Consider the following 14,564-nt stretch of genomic DNA (forward strand, 5'->3'; position numbering starts at 1 on the left):
CTATGCCTCCATCAGAAAGAATGACATTGCCCCATTTGTTAGGAAATGGAAAGACTTGGAAAAAATTATATTAAGTAAGCCAGGCACAAAGAAACGTAGGTCCCATGGTTTCCCTTAGTTGCAATAACTAGTATATGCCTGAGACAAGCGGAAACGGTCAAATAAGTTGGTGTTAAGTGAAATGAACCCCAAGATAAGGATTCAAATGTTTTTTCTTTCTTGCGATTGTTTGTAACTTATTAATAAGATCTCATTCTTCTGAGTAGCTAGAATTGCATATTGGTTGTTTTTTCCAATTGATTATTTGAACTCTTTACAGATTCTAGATATTAATTTCTATGAGTTTTATATCTGGAAAATATTTTCTCCCCCTTTCTTAATTGCATCTTTTGTTGTATAGAAGCTTTTTAATTTGATGCAAGCCCTTTGTCAATACAATCCTTACACTGTATGATTTAATATTAAGTAATTTAAAGAAAGAAAATATTTTCATGTACTAGTTTATTCTTGGTAATTAATATTGTTTGAGATTAAAAACAGTATAAGGGAAATTTCCAGGTAGATTATCAGTTTATAATTCCTGCTACCTGATACAAATTTCATATTCTAAAATGATCTTCTATCATGTTAAAAATCAGTATTATCTTTTGGTATCCTGCATCTTGTATATACATTTGTCTAATCTGAGAAGGGAAAGGGGAATACCAAAATGCTGAAATAAGGACACAGGATGACCCATTGCAATAATGATACCCACAGATCAGTGTATTAGAAAGGAACTTTACAACTTTGGGCGGGGGGTGGAGGGTAATGCGGGGAGGGAGTATGGGAGGTGGGGAAGGGAAGGGATAGTGGGACAACAACAAGGAAGGGGGGTAACAACTAGTAATCGACTAGTATCATACTCATTGCCTTACTCATGTAATTGTAACCCCTGTGTACCACATCTTTACAATAAAAATTTTAAATATCACTAGTAAAAAAATCAGTATCATCTATTTAGTTTGATAAAATGAAACCTATGACTTTACAACTTTCCTATTATTTTGGCCTTATACTTTTTGTTCAAAATTCAGTAAATAAAAATGTACCAGCCAGTCAATATCATATTTTAATTTTATTTTTCAACATGTCTTATTTGGCACATGTTATTTCTGCCTTTAAGTGAATTCAATATAGTTACTGATGACTACAAATACCATTTTCTATATGGTACTCTGAGGTTAGACAAACATTGAGCTACTAAGAACCATCCTCATGAGACTGAAATACTAAATGAAGTTTTAATTTTAATTAATTATAAGGGGCACAAATATTCTGAAAATATAGGTCAAAATAGATGTCACTGTGGAGAACTGAAACAATGTTACTGGGTCACAGTGTAATCTAAGAAGGTATATCGGGAATCATTGTCTTACATCAATTTTTCCTACAAATTATTTTATTCATCACATATCTGCAAGTAGAAATAACTTTTCTAGACTTCTAAATGAAGATCTGGTCATGTTGATATTTCACCAAACTTTTCTTATTATTAACTTCTTCCTTAACAAACCAAGAATGTGTTTTATTTCTTTTATTATTCTTATATTTTGTTTTGTTTATATGGTGCTTGGGGTAGATGCCAGAACCTTGCACTCTGCCCTTTAGTTACATCCACAGCCATCAGAAACACTTAATATGCATAAATTCTCTTATTCATTAAATGTTTTCTTCTCTAGCACATCCAGAAAGTCACACTCAGAAGTTTCATCTTTCCACTTGTGTTCACATTCACAGCTTGAATATTTACTTATTTCATACTTGATGCCTGCAAGAATTAACAATGCATAAAGTACTTAAATATTATACCTTTGGTTAAAACAGAACATTCACTAGTCAGATCTATGTATTTCATTAGTAGTTAAGGCAAAGATAGATGATTATAGTGGATTTGTAAATCGTCCACTTTTATTTAAAAGCCTTCTTGATTAAAGAATACCTTACAAGTAGCCTGTGTAGCTTATTTGTATGTTGCAACACCTACTCATGATCCTGATGCAGACACATATGATTAATGATATCTTTCTTCCTTTTTATTCTTTACTTTGAAAATAAATACACAAGCATGGACACACACACACATACACACACACTTCTAAGCCAGAATTCTTATGCCAACAATCATTTGCACTGAAATTCCAAGTGATATGTCGCAGCTTCAGCTACCTCAGATGAATTATCCACCATCACCTAAGTCATTAGGGTTTTTATAAAAAGTTTGCAATTTTGGAGCTTGCTAAAAGTTTGCCTATTTCTCATTAATATATGATACTTTGAATCTGGACCTAGGAGGTCTTAAGTCATAAGTCTCCAAATAGTGCAAACACTAAGAATTAATTTAGAATTCATGCATTATTTCACAAATATTAAGAACCAACTGTAATACTAGTGCCAAATCTCTTGAGATTAGTGATAGTGTGTTGTTCCAGGACAACATGTCTGCCCTCACACAGTTTGCATCTCAGATAAATTTATTTCATTGTAAGTACTTCATATGAGCAGACATTACTTGTCAGATACTTTTGATGTTGACTCTTTGCTTTCTATTTATTTATTTATTTTTGTCGGTCATGGGGCCTGAACTCTGGGCTTGGGTGCTGTCCCTCAGCTCTTCAACTCAAGGTTAGCGCTCTACCACTTAAGCCACAGAGCCACTTCCGGCTTTTTCTACCTAGGGCCTCAGGCATGCAAGACAAGCACTCTACAACTAAGCCACCTTCCCAGGCCCAACTCTGCATTTTTTGTAAACTCAAGAAACTCAACTCTTCTGGAAGTCAGCTCCTTCATCCGTGAAACTAGGACAATATGCTTTCTTTTTTATACCATCCAAGACTTAATTATTTTCCTATGCTTTCTGCATTTGTGACCTGCAGTGAAACCTAATATGGCATTCATGTATTGCTGAACCTAAGACAGAGCAGTTGAGGTGAATGTAGACCATGTTTCATTGTATTAAAATACTCAAAATGCTATTTTAATGTCCTATTAGTTGATTAAGTAAAAATATCAACTTTTGATGCTACCAATTAAGGCTTTCTCATATAGAGAAGATGAATTCTATTAGAGAATTTTTAATGCTCATGAATATTTGACATTTTAATGGGACAATCATTCCTTCTTAGTGTAAATTATCCTGATTGCTATAATAGTTTGATCCTACTAAAGGAAACAATCCACCAAAAGTAATAAATTTATTTATAAAACTTTCTTAATCACAGCCCTTGTCTCCTAATACCACTGAATTGAGACTTTTTATTAAATATCTTTGACAAACTAATAAAAAAAGTTGTGTTTGCCCAGAGTGAAATAGAAATGTATCTTCACACGATACATTTTGCTTCGTGTTTTATTCTCTGAAACTAGTTATCATTTAAATGCAGGACCTTCCCATTTCTGCTGCAAAAACAGATTTATGTTATTAACTACATGCCTCACAGCAGAACTCAGAGCACTAATTTTCTAGGTTTATGTCATATATTGACTCAAAGTGAATATTTAAGTGGTTCTGAGGGAAATACCTTAATAGAAAAGGGAGGCCCTTTAAGCAGCTTTCCTTTGATATAGATTAATAGATGCACATGCTTTAAAAATTAAAGAACTACTAAGTAACATAATAAAATCGCCAAGTACTTTCCAGAATTTTCTCTATTTGGCCTGTACAAGGGAAGTGGAATAATGGTTAGGATAATTCGGATATGTCCAATTTTGCCAAAACTTCTCTTCATCTTCAGCTACTAAAACATTTTATGTTTAATTACCTGCAAATAGGTGCACAAAGGAATTTCAACTTAACGTGTCCTTTTTTATGTACAATGCATTGTCATCAGCAATTTTTACTTTTTAAATTCAGTTAAATATTTTTTCCTGCATTGATTTCTTTTGCCACTTAATTTATATTGAGGGAAAAAGTAGCTAGAGTCACACACTAGAAAATATTTGGAAACAAATTTATCATGTTTTTTGTGGCTTAGTTGAGTTTATATTTATATTGCTCTTCACCTGAGAAAGTATTATCTACCAATGTAAGCAGGATAATTAAGAAGTACTTTGTGTTTTGGAGATATATTTTTGAAGTGATAGTTTGTTTTAATATATTTTCATCACAGTCACATTTGAAGAGATTAAACAAAACATCATATAAATATTTCTGCCCCTTTTCTCATGTATCTAGAAAGAAGCAGCTATATATTCAGGAATCAGATATTACATTTAAATATAAGATAATAATACTAAACTATATGATTTTCTTCTAAGAAAATAGGAGCAAAAGTATTTGCTGCATGCATAAATAACTGTTTATCCATTCAGAAAGCTTTGGTAAAGTTTCATAGCAAAGTACCTCTCTAGCTATCTTCGAGTTCAATATTATTAGTTTCCTCTTCCTTGTTCCCTGCTAATGGAAATACAAGGTTTAGGTTTTGTTTTGTTTTTATTGTGCCAGTGCTTGGTCTTGAACTCAGGGCCTTGCATTCCTGGTTAACTCTATTGCTCAAGGATGTCACTGTACCATTTGGTGCAAACCACCATTTCTTGTTTGATGCTAGTTAGTCGAAGGCTAGAGTCTCAGATTTGTCTGCCTGCTCTGATTTTACACATGATCCTCAAATCATGTATACTCAGCCTTCTGAGTAGATAGAATTGTGGGCATCAGCCACTGATGCCTAACTTAGAATATCATTTTTTACTGATTTTCCCACCCACCTTAGATCAGACCAGTCCTGCAGCTTATGAGGATTCCTGAAATACCTCTGCTGCAATTTCCTATCACTCTAGAGATACAGAACTATCGATATTTGTATGTGGACAATTGTTCTTTTATTTTGTCATGTGTTTTAAATAAGTGATCATTAGCTATCAGTGCCCCTTGAAAATGTAAATCACTTTCTGACTGTTTTATTTTGAGAAACAAACTATCTGCTTTTCTCTTAACATTTCAAAGTTTATATTAAAATGAAAGTTTATCTTCCTGTTGAATACTAAAAAATGTAAAGGAAGCAGGTACAAATTTGAAACACTTATATTCAGTCTTCAATGTATGAGTCAATTTAGCTGCATATTATCTGCACATGCTTTGCCTAGAAAAGCTACTTGATTGCCTTATTTTATTCCCTGAGAAAAGAAAGCAATTTCATTCCTCAATGACTGTTAGTTGCTTTAAGAATTATTTTTTCTTGTTCTAGCTTTCTATACTGAAAAGGAATTCAGCTTTTTGGCCTAGTTTACTTAGCTTGTTATAGAAAGGAAAATTCATGTGTGGGTGTGGATGGTTTTTTAAAGAACCCTTAGGCATAAATGGACTGAAGACTGCTCACAGCTCTTTAAACTTTCCATCACTTCTAACAAATACTCACTTCAAATGGATTGCCAAGTCGTCATTACTGAAGAAACATTTTTGTGTGCTATAAAGTACTGAGATCAATGTGTATATTTTTGGCAAGTTTATCTCTGTACTCATAAAGATCTGATGTTTAAAAAGTTAATACCACCATGTAAAACAAATATATGTTCCAGCTGTAATATACATGCCAAATTGAAAATATTCATTAGGTTTATTATTATATTGTTGAATTCTTACATGTTTGGTTCAATATAATAATTACTGGAATAAAATACATCACTTCCTCCATCTCTATATTTTTACTTATTTTCCTAAAAATAGTTTTCATTTCAGAATTTTAACAATATATAAAATATATAAAATAGTTAATGTAGAAAATGGCTCAATGAGCTAAGGTCAAACTATAATGCTTTTCCAGAAGAATATCTTGTAAATTATTTTTTTCTACAGTGTGTATAAATAACAGATGTTTCTATCCTTGGGGTCATTTTGTGAATGTTTATTTATGGGTTAAGAAATACACAATATATGATTTGCAAATGATAAATGTATGTTTATCACATGGAGTGATTTGGCTAGGAAAAAATTCTGGTTAAGAAGAATGATTTCTCTTGAAAGATTTTCCAAGAAGACTGTGGTTTCAGGTGGAAAGGTGACACCAATAGAGAAAGCACCTGGGATGGCACTTTTAAGAAATTCTCAATGTATGCTGTGTTTGTGGCCTCTAAGAGGCTGATATCCAGACCAGGGTGACATTGCCAGAAGACATACCGACCTTCTATTTTTGGTAGTTAGATTTTGCACAGCTCTTGTCACAGTACCTAACATCAACAATGCAAGAGAAGAATTTGTAGTTGTGGTTATTCATGGTTTCAGAGCTCTCATTCCATCCTGGGGATAGCAGAATAGGTGCAATGGCAAAGAACTGTTTAACACGTGGTATACAGAGAGCAGAGATAGGCATACTCCATCCCAACAGGCAGGAAGCAGAACAAGATATATCCTCCAAGGGCACACACACTGATTTTTTCAGTTTGGTAGGCCTCCTACTTTTCACACCTTCTAAAATGAAATCATATCGTGAATCCATGAAGGAATAAACCATTTTTTAATTCCCAGACAACACAAACAGATTTTCTTTGGAAATATTCTCTCTCATGCAGTTATGTTTTACTAATCTCATACATATTTTCCTAATCCAATCAATGTGACAACCTAAATAACCATTACACCAGATAAGAGTTAGAAAAGGCATTTGTTGTTTCAGATGCGACTCAGTTACTTGACATAAGAAAGAATTGCTGTGAGCTTAACGCTTCCTTTCTATGTGTTGGTCAGCCAACATTAGTGGGCCAGTAGTGGCAGCAAAAGTATTATTATGCAAAGTATATGCAAAAGTATTATTACTTATAGAAAATAGGGCAAGAAGGCATGCTTCTAGTTCAATGTACCACGTAGTAATTTGTTTTATTGGTTTTGAATTCTATATTCATGTTAATGAAAATATGTGTTACTTTAGTGGAAGGATTACCTCATCAACGAGAATTTATCAAAGACATCTACATTTGTTAAAAATGCTTTCACGGATGTAAGTTCAATACCTATGAAGTTTCTTCAAAGGTTTTTAATTCAAGGTAATCTTTTGGACTAAAAAGATTTTTCTTAATCAAAATTTCTTATTCAGAAGTATCTGTTAGTTTTCTAAGCCATCACTTTGTAATTCACTTCTTTTCCTAAAGAAAGACCTCATAAAATGGCCTTAGGATAGAAGCTCTCTATTTTAATGATCTTGCCATTAGAAACAAAGACAATTTTCAAGATATCCTTTTATGCAAAACCCATATAAATTGTTTTGCTTGACTTAACTATATTCTTCATGATATACTGATGCTGTATTATTTTAAATACTGCAAGAAAGGTATTTAAAAAAGCAAGTGAACATGAAATTGAGGAGTTGGACTGTTTTGGGTTCTATGTCTACAATATAAAATTAAGCAACTAACAAAATTAAAAGTTTGATATGATCAAAGGGAGGTTTGATACATACTTTCATTCTAGAATTTGTATTTATGTGAACAAATATTTTAGTCAAGGATAACACATGTATTTTTAATAAAAGTAGGAACTTTAATCCTTTGGATATATGGGATATGTGATTTGAGGGTAATATAGGCTAAAGATACTTAGTTTTACATGTTAACTTCTACTCATTAGTTTCTATTCTTTTTTTTTTTTTTGGGTCCAGTCATGGGCTTGAACTCTGGGCCTGGGCTCTGTCCCTCAGCTCTTTGGCTCAAGGCTAGCACTCTACCACTTGAGCCACAGTGCCACTTCCAGCTTTTTGTTCTGCTTATGTGGTGCTGAGGAATCGAACCCAGGGCCTCAGGCATGCAAGGCAAGCACTCTACCACTGAGCCACCTTCCCAGCCCTAGTTTCTATTATAATCTCTCTGCTTTTTGGAATTGTCATAAGATAACGTTAAGTAAAGGCCAGCTTCATAGCCCAAGCCTTCAAAACCACTCAAGTTCTTTTTTTTAAATTTTAATTTTAATTTTTTGTGAACATACTGTACAGAGGGGTTACAATTACATGGGCAAGATAATGAGTACATTTCTTATCAAGCATTGCAGCCTCCTCTTTTGTTTATCCTTCACATCCCTTCCCAGCCTCCCCCCCCCCAATTCTCCCCCCCCACCAAAGTTGTAAAGTTCGTTTTCGACATGACAACTTGTACTTCTCATTGTTGCAACAGATCCACCTGTATCCTTAAATGACTTGTTTTTCCCCATCTCCTCCACAAATTATACCCACAGCAAATATAGTGAAAGCAGGGGTTATACTGTGGGGGAGGGACATACAAAGCAACAAAGAAATAATCTTATAGATGCGTTAGAAACAAATGCATGAAAGAAAAAAAACATTTAAATACATATCTAAGGGTTCATTTTCCTAACATCACATTATCTGACCTTTTCTGCTTGACTCATACATATACTAGATACTGCAAATAAGGGAAACCATGGGACCTATGTTTCTTTGGGCTTGGCTTACTTCACTTAATATAATTTTTCCAAGCCTTTCCATTTCCTAACAAATGGGGAAATGTCATTCTTTCTGATGGAGGCATAGAATTCCATTGTCAAAACCACTCAAATTCTTGAATATTCTTGGTCTTTAAATGCTTACTGTATGTATTGTATCTTTGCATTGTTCCTTACAATGAAAATTATGTTATCAATTACATTTTAATTATTTATTGCTTTAAAGGTACTCCTAAAGCTCTGATGGGTGCAAACTCTGTGACCTCTTTCTTGATTTTTTTTCTTATGGAACTTAACACATACTAAAAATTGACTGACTGTTGATTCTTTACCACAGCATCATGATAATGAGCTGAAAAGTTCTTTGAAGGAAATGTTTGTATTAACCACCTAACAGTGAAGGAGAGTATGGGTTTTAAACTGTTACATATAACTCTCTCTATTATTAAGGAGTGATTCTTAATGTCATTCTAAATTGGGTTTAAAAGAAATCATTACTACCATCTTAGGTCCAGGAAGCCAGGATTCTGCTCTCTGCCTACAGCATAAATGTTCCTGTTAATTGCCTTCTTGGGCTACATGTCCTTCTTGAAGCTGCAAACTTGAAGGATGAGATTAGCCTCTGTCACCTATGCTTTCATTAAATGGCAAACTTTAGAAATTCGAAATCCCAGAATTTCATGCTCAAATGGGATTGTCTATTTTCAAAATGTAGTGAATTTTTGTTGAGATCCAAACTCATGTATGTTCACGCATGTGCATATATAAATCTTCATGGTTTGGGTTGACCAAACAGAATTAAAGTAATATTGACAAGTAAGGCAGTGGTGGCACATTCCTGAAATCTTAGCTACTCAGGATCCTGAGATCTGAGTATCCCTGTTCAAAGCCAGTCAGGGAAGGAAAGTTTCTGAAACTCTTATCTCTAATTAACCATCCAAAACCCTTAGGTGGAGTTGTGGCTCAAGTGTTAGAGTGCTAGCTTTGAACAACAAAGCTCAAGGACAATGCCTAGTTCCCAAGTTAAAACTCCAGTTACCAGCATCCTTCCCACCCTCCCAAAAATGTTATTCATTAAGGTTAGTTGTTGATTCTTTATTTAAAAATACATGATTTTTGGCACTTGTAAGGAATTCAAGTATTTTGAAAAGCATGAATTCACATGTTTTAATGACATTTTGTATATAAGTAAAAATACTTAGCTTGATTTTATTCAAAGAATTATTTATTATTGCAAATATTTAGACAATTGGTATATGTGCCTTAAATTCATATTCATGTCATTGTCATCCAACTTTTCTAGGTCCATTTATCTTAATACTTGAAAAAAATGTAGCAAATCCAATATTTTAAAAATAAACATCATGCTTAAACTGTGATGTCTTTTCTACACTTACTGAACTTAATCATTATAGTAAATTTCAAGGCCTTTTACAAGATACCAACCTTGAATTTACATTTGTGTTTTATGGCATCCACATGAAACTGAAAAATATAAAGAACATTTCTAGTTTTGGTTAAGATTGTATTTAGGGGCTGGGATGTAGCTCAGTGGCAAAGCACTTGCCTAACAAGTACAAACAACATCCTGGGTTCGATCTCCAGTACCAGAAAAAAAAGAATAGACAAAAAATTACAGTTTAGAAAAAACAACAATCAAACAAACAAAAAGTACATTTCAGCTGGGGATGTGACTTAGTAGTAGAGTGCTTGCCTAGCTTGAATAAGGTACTGGGTTCTATTCCTTTGTACTATATGAACAAAAACTACTTTTTTTTTTGGTGGGTTATGGAGCTTGACCTCTGGACTTGGGCACTATCCCTCAGCTCTTCAGGTCAAGACGGGCGCCACTTCCACAAACTACTTTTTTAATGATGGTATTTAGAAGTTTTTCTGTTTTGACATTTTGCTTTTTGAGTTCAATTCCAATTTCATTCTTGGAAATAGAGGAAGAACTATTAATCAAATATCACAAATTTTATAGAAAATAATAGCCTGTGTAAATGTGTATTTGCAGCATCTTTGAGAAAATATTTTTCTGCCTATGATTTCACTACCAAGAATGTTCACCATCTAAACTCCATCCCAAATTAAAGAATATAATAATTTTGTAAACTGCTCTTTTCCAAACAAGAAGGGGAAGGTTTTCCAATAATCTCATATTTTACAGGAGTTAATGACCACGTGAATGCCTTTTCTTAATATGCAAATAGTCTGAAAATATTAAAATATAATTATTGAAGCAAAATATACTGTGAATCAAGCTTTATATCCCCATTGAGATAGTAAATGAAGTTGAATAGACAATAATTATATACATTAATTTCCAACACATCCATTTTCTTGAGAAACAAAATTAGTTTTGAGTAGAAACTTATCCAAAATAAGAATAATCACTGAATAAGTACTTTATAGGTTCTCCTGTGGGAAAAACACAGAGAATTTTGAACATTTATACAGACAGATTTTATTATTACATTATCTAGGTTCACAGCTATGTTTAGAATCATTACTTGGACATTTGCACTTGATATTAGCAAAGGCTCAGAAGGGATGTTAGCCATTTAAATGACAAATGAGAGTGCTGGATCACTTTTCATTTAAGCATATGAGCCATAATAGTCAAGGGTGAAAGGCATTTAGAAAGACAATTTCATCCAAGGCTCCATGAAATTATTAGAGCAACCCTGATAAACAGTGGGTATATTTTATAAAATTATATCCCTGCTTTAGAAGGAACTCATTTTTTAATACCAGTGTAAGGAGGTTAGTTACAAATGAATTTTATTACATAGAAATTTAAAGTTCACTTGATGGATACTTCAATTATTTGTAGAAATTTATAGTAGATAATTAAAAGTACTTAGTGTCAGAACAGTCCTACATTGTGAAGAAAGTATCCATTCTACTAGAAACACTACTAATTGAAATTCAACCAGTTTGATTAAATGATCCCTTATCACCAATTATAATGAAAAACTGCAAACAGAATGTGTTACATAAATGTATTCTAAATCATTGAGATATGGTATCAAGATATAGAGCACTTACTCACTATGTGAATGTATTTTTATCTTTTCTAGTATACTGTGAGAGAAATTATAAACTCCAGTGACAAACATGTTTTTGCAAGGATTTCAGAATGCTTTTCTCATTTATTTGAATTCTGTTACAACTATCCAAACTGAGTAGAATATAAATTTCCAATATAAAAATATATAATCTGAGATAGATGTCATCTATCAACTAATTAGCTAGTTACTGAAATACTTTCCTTGCTGGCTGATAGTGGCTCACGCCTGTAATCCTCCCTATTGAGGAGGCTGAGATCTGAGGATCACAGTTCAAAACCAGCCTGGGCAGAAAAGTCCCTGAGACTCTTATCTCCAATTAACCACCAGAAAACTGGGAGTAGTGATGTGGCTCAAGCAGTAGAGCACTCGCCTTGAGCTGAAGAGCACAGGGATAGTGCCCAAGCCCAGAGTTCAAGCCCCATGACCGACCATAAATAAATAAATAAATCGTTTAAATAGGGATACAGGTGGACCCATTGCAACAATGAGATGTACAAGGTGTTGTGTCAAAAAATAAATTTTACAACTTTGGGGGGATAGGAAGGGGAAAAACTAAATAAGATAAAATAAAATGCTTTTCTTAAATTTCTCTTTAAAATGAATAAATTTTCTCACACAATCAATTGGCAAGGTACAAGATATTGTAGTTAGTGTGACCTAGATCAGAGGAAAAGCCCAGTGCTGAAGATACTTATAAAGACTTTATATCTGGTCTTCCCTCTCTCTCTGTCTCTCTCTCCTCCTTACCTGATATACTTCAGTCCCTAGCCTTGCTGTCCCCAAATATTTCTGTCCATGTCAATGCTTATACCTCCTGTTTCTTCCTTGAATTTTCTCTCCTTTAAAATACTACTTAAATACAATCTCCTCACCCAGGCCTTTCCTTCCTATCCCACTTAAACTTGTAAACTTCTTCCTCTTCTACTTGGTGATTTATTATTCCCCATTGTACTCTCCACTCTATTATCCACTTTACTCATTCTAGTTTTTATTGCTTCTCCCTCCTGTACTGTAAAATACAATAAAGCAAAGTGTAATTTGTTCAACTAGTTAATGGCTGTGTCCTCAGGTCCAGAATAGTACCTAATAAATATTTCTTGAGTAAATCTAAGGCCTTGTCTATGTCTATTTCCCATCAAAATATCCACATAAATATTTAATCAAATCTTGGAAAACATACCTCAGTTTGTGATAAATTGGATATGAAGACAAGTGAGAAATCTAGAGTGTATTTGTCACTTGTCTAGTTGTTTTTATTAGATAATGGATGCTATTTTACATTCTCTTAGCGTGACAGGAAATAGCTTAAGTATTTTATTTTTCTGTTGTTGTCTGTGCTTTTTTGGATTTTGTTTGTTTTGTTTTGTTTTGTTTTTGCCTGTCCTAGGACTTGAACTCAGGGCCTGGGCTCTGACCCAGAGCCTCTCTGTGCTCAAGGTTAGTGTTCTACTACTTGAGCCACAGTGCTACTTCTGCCTTTTTCTGAATAATTTATTGGAGATCATATCACTGGGCCTTTTCTGCCCTAGCTGGCTTCGAATTACCATCCGCAGATTAACTTCCTGAGTAGCTAGGATTACAGGTGTGACCCCCGTGCCCGGCCGGCTAAATCATTTTTAAGCAATTATTTCTTTTTACCTACTATGGTTTGAAATCATCTAATTCCTTTCATTTCATTTCCCTTTTGTAGTGGGATGCCATCACTGAAATGGATGAGCACAACAGGCCCATTCATACTTACCAGGTATGCAATGTCATGGAACCAAACCAAAACAACTGGCTTCGTACAAACTGGATCTCCAGGGATGCCGCCCAGAAAATTTATGTGGAAATGAAGTTCACACTGAGGGATTGTAACAGCATCCCGTGGGTCTTGGGGACCTGCAAAGAAACATTTAATCTGTATTATATGGAATCAGATGAGAGCCACGCAATTAAATTCAAGCCAAGCCAGTATACAAAAATCGACACAATTGCTGCTGATGAGAGTTTTACCCAGATGGATTTGGGTGACCGCATTCTCAAACTCAACACGGAAATTCGAGAAGTGGGGCCTATTGAAAGGAAAGGATTTTACCTGGCTTTTCAGGACATTGGGGCATGCATTGCCCTGGTCTCAGTACGCGTTTTCTACAAAAAGTGTCCCTTCACTGTGAGGAACTTGGCCATGTTTCCTGACACCATCCCAAGGGTTGATTCTTCTTCCTTGGTTGAAGTCCGTGGCTCTTGTGTGAAGAGTGCTGAAGAGCGAGATACTCCTAAACTGTACTGTGGTGCTGACGGGGACTGGCTGGTTCCTCTGGGAAGGTGTATCTGTAGTACCGGATATGAAGAAATCGAGGGTTCTTGCCACGGTAAGAAATCTTTAAGTAATTTTTCCTTTAAGTGATTTTTTTCCCCCCAGAGTGAATGTGTTCTACCATCATTTTCGAACAAGATTATGTATGGATATGGTGAAAGAAGTGAACTCTTCCTGGCTATGGGAACATGACTTGAATATTTTTGTCCTGGAATTAGTGTACTATTGTCTTTTGTGAAGGCGCTTTATACTATGAATTATTACACTCAGCTAATATTTACAGATGAAAGCAACACTCACCGCAGCAACAAAAAAAAAATAGGGTTCAAAATAGGAATTTAATGTTCAGGCTTTGGTGGTTTGCAGACTATAGGAGATCAAAATAATCATTTCATTCATATTGAATTTTAATAATTGAAACAAAATTAAATATGATTAGATTTATACAAATGAGGAACTTGTATATGTTTAAAACTATGGGCCATGGGACACAAAGAAGATATGTTTAGTAATTGAGTATTGTTCTTATCAGAAGTGAATTGATCTTTTGTTCCTATTAAGTGCAATTTCCTGTATTATTATTATTATTAATTTTAATGACATTGTTAGTTTAAGATAAAATCATTAACAAATATAAATACCTGAGACTGCTATTTAAGTTTAAAACTAAAATTTTCACATGGTTATGGCCAAGAGTAAATGTAATTCCCAAGATAAAGCATGTTTCTATATTTGATTCATTTAATGAGGGCTTACTGGTCTAAAAACA

At 34.0% G+C, this 14,564-nt stretch overlaps 1 protein-coding gene across 1 annotated transcript in view; it reads left to right on the forward strand.

Moving 5' to 3' along the window:
* Epha6 (EPH receptor A6) overlaps positions 1-14,564 on the forward strand; it is a 737,672-nt gene that overhangs the window by 109,976 nt on the left and 613,132 nt on the right. The window contains exon 3 of the mRNA XM_013024079.1: positions 13,187-13,850. Within this exon, the coding sequence (XP_012879533.1) occupies positions 13,187-13,850 (664 nt within the window). The remainder of the gene's footprint in view (positions 1-13,186; positions 13,851-14,564) is intronic.

The sequence above is a fragment of the Dipodomys ordii genome, unplaced genomic scaffold (genome assembly GCF_000151885.1).
Source record: "Dipodomys ordii isolate 6190 unplaced genomic scaffold, Dord_2.0 Scaffold73, whole genome shotgun sequence".
NCBI classification, from domain to species: domain Eukaryota; kingdom Metazoa; phylum Chordata; class Mammalia; order Rodentia; family Heteromyidae; genus Dipodomys; species Dipodomys ordii.